The following is a 6,000-nucleotide window of genomic DNA, read 5'->3' as shown; positions in this document are numbered from 1 at the left end:
AGCCAGCAGGGGTCTGGCTGCCCCATGAGGCTCACTGCAGCTCTAGGGAGGGATGTCAAACCACCATCTCTGCAGAAAGAGCATGCTGCTATGACGAGAATTTGCTTCCTCAGCTGGGAAAAGTGGCTATGCAAACCTGCCTGAAGGAAGAGAGGCTGTAGAGCCAAAATTTCCCATCTTCAGCTGCTGAGATCCCACTTTCAGGGCTGGGCCAGCTGTCCCCAGCCTTAAAGTCCTCTTATGCACTGGTCTTTAAACCAACACAAAAAATTGAGTTTAGAAGTCTTATCCAAACTATTCTTACCATTCCCAATCAGGAAAGGCGCCTGCAGCAAAATGGCTTTTGAACCGTGGTTGAAAGCTATGTCCTAGTTTAAGCAGGGATGGAGGTTCAGCCTTGCTTGGTGCCTCAGCTAGAGCCCTTAGGGGAGAGATCTAATTTCCCAAGGAATCTCTAACATCTTCCTTCAACTGTGCTTCCTCTCCTCATTTCCCCCCACTGGAAACAAGAGGCAGCATAATCAAGGTTTTTATCCTCAAATTTTACTGTAATTAAAATACAGAGATGCAGAATATTCCCAGAAACACACTGCAAAACAAACCAAGCAAACAAATTCAGTAGGAAACCAATTACAGACAATGAAATTATAAAGAACGAAAGTGTTCTCTGGAGCCCAGCACTGTGCACGGGACTGTGCGGCCGCAGTTTTGAGTTGCCAAAGGGCTCCTCAGCTCCTAGAGAAGCAGAGTTGGGCCCTGGCTCTGCAGCTCTCTCTAACCATCTCCATATTCCCACTCATGCTGTTGTTTTTACAAGGATGATGTTGCAATGGAGACACAGAAATGACCCACCCACAGGGACAAGAGCCAACAAGGGAACCCAGAGAAAAAGAAGTAGGTTAAGATTTTCCACACACAAAACACAAGGGGACTGAGAGGGGTGGAAGACATGCACTTCTCTCCCAGCCAGGGGAGCTGTGGAGGCAATCACCCTCTGCCCTCCCAGACACTGCAAGTATGGATGTTCAGTGAAGGTCTCAGCAAAAGCTTTGGGGAGCTCTATGCTCAGGCAAGACCGAAAGCTAAGGGAGGGATAAAAAAGTGAAGGATAATGAGACTAAAGAAAGGGAAAAGGGAGGAGAGGATGCACCTGTGGGTCTCCTTTCAGCCAGGACATGTTTGCTGGGCCCAGGGAACAGCCAAACAAGGTGGGACACAGGGCTGCATATAGGGCCATATCCCACTTCCACCATGGGAGAGACCCAGCCCCATCATGGGGAGATCATTACAAAAGCCTGGGAGAAATTTGGGAAAAGGGGGTGATAAGAAGGGAGCTGATCTGATGCTTTGACCATCCATTGATCTGTCTAAGTGGAAATCCCTAGCAGTCATCATTACTATGGAAGCAGGGCACAAGCCAGGCATGGACCACCACCACACACCACATCCCACACTGACCCACTCCTCTTTATGTGCTCTTCCGTAGGATAAACTCCATTGTGTTCATTTTCTGATTCAAAGCCTGTCCTAAGAAACAAATTCCCTCCACTCTGCCTGTTTTCTTGTTACCCCACTGCTGAACTCCTCTTGTCACCACTCTCTCCTCATCGTCTGTGCACCAACTCACTTTAATCCTTCCCTCTAGCCCGATGCCACCCCCTCCTCATTTGTACCAAGCTACCTCATCTGATAGCCATGGCATTTACGCACAACAGTTTTTGCCCTTTGTACCATGAAGGGGCAGTGAGAGAAGGGCTGCACCAACAGCCCAGGTGGCTGGAGTCTCTGGAGTGGGGAAGGAGGAAAGATGGGGCATCTGACAAGAGCTAACAGCTTCCCCAGCCAATCCAGATCCCACTGTCCTGCAACCAAGGCAGTCAGGAGGTATCTTAACTTTTAGACTGGGAAGACTGACACTGTTTCCCTGTGCTCTGGCACTGTGAATGCCCAGAAAAGCAGGCTGGGACAGGGTCACCAGGATGAACTGAGCAGGCCTTTGAGTCCTGGAGAGTAACTTATTCCTGAATGCCTGTTTCGCAGTGTGAGGCCTTGATTTTGGAGTAAATTTTATCTTCTACCTCTGTCTGCTGATTTGATCTCTTTTGCAACTCATGGTCCCTGAGTCCTCCTTTAGCTGGGCTGTAAGAACAGTGATTTAGGCTGTGAGTTCTCTCCAGCTTATCTCTTCTTCTCCAGGCCATCCTTCAAGGAAATGGCAGTTTCACCAATAGTAAGCTTTACTCCATTTAGTGCAAGGATGCACTGAAAAGAATAAAAAGATGGGAAACTCTGAGGGCCCCCGTGGCCTTCCTTACATCACCTTTATCCCATTTGCCACGCCTGCTCTGTACACACAGTGCCTGCAGGCAACAGCCTGGGCAGGAGGTACTGCCTCCTCCAGCAAGAGCCTGTGGGAGACAACGTTTAGCCAAAAGTACGATGAGCCTCCTGCCATCCACCCAGGGCTGGCTGCTGAAGGTTCTTAGATACTATCCTCTCCTGTCCCAGACCTGGGAGAGACATTTAGAAAGAAGACTCTTCTGTCCCAATTGGCCAGAAATTATCTTTCTCAGAGGGGTGCTGACAACACAGCTAGTTACACACAAGCAGCTTTTAGCTTTGGGGCTAGAGTTTGCTTCAGGAGCAGTCTGTGATCTGGAACAAGAGATGAGATGTGCTCAGGGAGAGCAGTGAGCAGAGATCCATGCAGTGCGAACTGTCCTTCTGCTTTGCAGGGCATTTGAGACAAAGGGAGAACAGACAAGACTTCTTCTGGCCTTGCCAACTGCCACGAGCATCCCAGCAAAGTACAGGCACACATCAAGGCCTGATCTTTCTGTGAAGCTGCTGCCTTCAGAGACAAAACCGACATGTCTGGGTCAACCTGGCCTTCACCAGAACAAAGGAGACAAAGTGAGGAAATGCACTCACATACCAAATGCTGCTTCCTCTTCAGAAACAAAGATCTAAGTTAAACCTCTCTCAAGCTATCAAGAGTAACAAACTGTGGAGATCAGCAACTTCTTACCACCACAAACAGCAGGGGCAACCTAGCAAAGGGTATGGAGAGTGAGTAACACCAGCATGATTATCACAGGGACACAGCAACATACATCCCAAAACATGGATTTAATAAAGGTCAGAATGAAAACTGCGTCACAAGCCCAAGAACATTCAGCAAAAATTGTGGTGGGGGTGGTGTGTGTGTTTTACTTAAATATTCCCTGATGTCTAAGTCCTAAGCACAAGAGAGCAGACAGGAAGTGCAATGACCTCCAAGGGGAAATGAAGATCAAGAAAGTTGGCTTCAATGTCCAAAAGATAGGGCTAAGAGAAAACAAACAGCACAGACGGGAGAAAGGGGATTTTTCACATTCCTTTGGTTTCAATAAACTACGCTCTTGGGCAACACAGGGCAAAACATCCTCTAAAACATGATTTTTCTTTTGACCAGGACCCCTATATAAAAACTGTATGCTGAAAGTGCCAAAGATGACTATGTAAACTCCTCTGTGGCAGTGGCACAGGTTTGTTTCCCTGGCTGAAGACATGCCTGTGGACTGACACGTACACACGCATGCTAACACAGATGCATATTTATAAAATACAGCACAAGCACTGCTTCACTTGCCTATGTATCCAATGCCTATGGACCTAGGCAAATCACCTGCCAAAGCCAGGAGCAGCAGAGTTAATGGTGGAGCCTGTGGCTTTCCTTGTCCCAAGAATTACAGGGGACCTTGGAGTGAGTGAGTGAGTGCAATGCCACATGGCCCTTGAGCATCATGGGCCAGGCTGAGGATGGCTGTGACTCCCAGATGGATGCAGGTGTCTGGGTTTCTGCGGCACTACGACTACAGGTGGGCTATTTAGTGCAACACAGTCATTTAGAGGAGCTGGGCTTGGGCTCCAGGAGCAGTGTGCAGAGGAGGAGTTGCTGGTGCCCTGTGCAGGCTGGCTGCTGTTGGAGCACGCTCAGCCCCTTGGGAAGAGTTCTCCAATGTGGTGCAGCCCACTCACGCCTAGGCAAACAACTCCTGGGGTGCTGAGTCGTGGGGAGAGCAACACTCTCGGCCTCCCCTCCATCCTTGCAGCAGAATTTGGGTGGCATTTGGGAACACACTTGCTCCTGGTTACTGTTGACATCTGTGGAGTGTGAGTGTGGCCAAGAGACAAAACGCCCTTGTTGCAGACAGGGATACTGGAAGGACTTCAAGGGTCAAACAAAAGGCCTGGTCTCTCTGTGGAACATCACTGCCTGTACTGCAATATCACAGAGGTCTGGCAAGTGCCACTGCCAGCTCCTTCCCGAAATGGGAACATACAGCAGATTTCATACTCCTCCCTCTCACCAAGAAAATCTGTGCAGAAGCTGATGGTCTGGGATTATCATACTCTGGTGAGGCATCATCCCCAGAGCTGCGCTGCTGAGCTTGAGGGTTCCCTGTTTGAAGGGTGCAATTCAGCCTGGGAGTAAGTGATTGGGAGCAGCTTGTGGGGATGGGCCCTGCAAATAAAAGGTAAGAGGCGCAGGGCAGGAGGGAGGTTTCCCCCTCTTCACAGTATCTCTCCTTTGTGTCAATGGGACTTCTAAAGTTCTCTGCCAGGCACACCTCCCAAACACACTTCCCAGAGCAAAGGGAAGGGGTGTTTCAGAGGGTGTCTTCCCAGCTGAAGTTGAATTTGACTACACAACCCACACTTCAAGCCAGGCATAGCTCCCCCCCATCCCCTGTTACTCCCCTCACCTCCAGGCAGATGGAGCCTGATGCCTTCTCCCATCCCTCCATGCTTACAAAAGCAAGAAGGAGGAAGGAAACTACAAGACAGAGACAACTGCGCCTTTAAAGTCCTTGGAGTAAAGATGGTTCCCAGTAGGTGATGGGAGTGAAAGGCATTGACAGCGGCTCTGTGAGCTCTGAGCCAGGCAGGCGGTGCTGAGCAGGGTGCAGCCAGAGTCTGCTCGGGTGCTTGACCCTCCCTGAAGCAGCTGGTTCCAACTCAAAGAGGTGCTGGGTAGGAGGAGAGTATGGGCAGGTTGATCTTTTGGAAGGGAGCTGTGACAGGGATTAGTCAGCCTTGTCCTTCTTCTTTGCAGTGAAAGGGACTTTGCTGGCAACTGCACTGCCCACAGCTCCGACGCCGCCGGTCACTGCCGAGACACTGCCCTTCACCAGTCCAACGCCAGCAGCAGGGACGCTGGTCACAGCTGTTTTGGTGAGCTCCAGACTCTTGCTGCCCACCCAGGCCACTCCTCCCAGTGTGGCCCCCACAGCTCCCCTGGTCATACTGAACAGGCCGCCTGTCACTCTCCAGATGACTCCTGCCTGCTGCTGTGGGTGGTCCTTGCTGGCATCTGGGGGGAGAGAGAGAAAGAGAATGTCAGAAGTGGAGACTTTTACCCTGGGAACCTCTTCCAGCCCAGAGTGGCTGTCAACCAAGGCACACATGCTCTCATATGCACAGTGCCTTGCCTTGCAGCCCTATACCTTTTGGTGCCTGAAGGAGCAACCAAGGCAATCCCAGGCCTACAGAATAGGAGGAAAGGACTTTGGGAGGGTAGGAGTGGGAGTGGAATTGCCTGTGTGATAGAGAAGGGAAGAAGGCAGGCCAGTTACAGCCCCAAACTTGCAAGCCTTTGTGCTGCAGTGCAAAGCAAATCCCACTTTACAAGAGATGTAATTCCCCTCCTGTGCATGTTGGCTAATGCCAGTAAATCACGAAGACTAATACCAGCTAAGGAGGCACGAACTGCAGACAGCAACAGCTGACATTTGTGTGGCCTGCAGGTCCTAAGAAGCATCTGTTTGGAAGCAGGTCTGGGCTCATGTCAGATGTGGAACTGAGGCACAGCACAGACTTATCTGCGAGAGCTGTAATTGAGCGAGCAGAGATAGCAAACTGCAGTAAAGATACAGTGACAGAAACGTCACCTCGGGTTGTACAAGCCCTCTGGAGATCTCAGCTACGTATTTAGTGGTGCTAAGACAGTGTTTAAGT

General features: G+C 50.3%; 1 protein-coding gene across 2 annotated transcripts in view; it reads right to left on the bottom strand.

Annotated features, from left to right (window-relative positions):
- Window positions 1–521: 521 nt before the first annotated feature.
- Window positions 522–6,000, bottom strand: part of LOC146436402 (transmembrane protein 263-like) — a 204,609-nt gene continuing 199,130 nt past the window's right edge. The window contains exons 3-4 of one of the 2 annotated variants that reach the window (XR_014852655.1): window positions 1,714–5,356; window positions 522–1,677 (exon numbers count right to left, since the gene is read on the bottom strand). Coding sequence is in view for 1 of the 2 variants with exons in the window: in XM_085062433.1 (XP_084918559.1) it covers window positions 5,070–5,356 (287 nt within the window). In the remaining variant the exon portion in view is untranslated. Of the gene's footprint in view, window positions 5,357–6,000 lie in introns of both variants that reach the window. The other variant, XM_085062433.1, reaches the window with a different exon arrangement.

Source organism: Lichenostomus cassidix, chromosome 5, assembly GCF_008360975.1.
Source record: "Lichenostomus cassidix isolate B80296 chromosome 5, HeHo_3.0, whole genome shotgun sequence".
In the NCBI taxonomy this organism is placed as follows: Eukaryota; Metazoa; Chordata; class Aves; order Passeriformes; family Meliphagidae; genus Lichenostomus; species Lichenostomus cassidix.
This window is presented reverse-complemented; position numbering and strand designations above follow the sequence as displayed.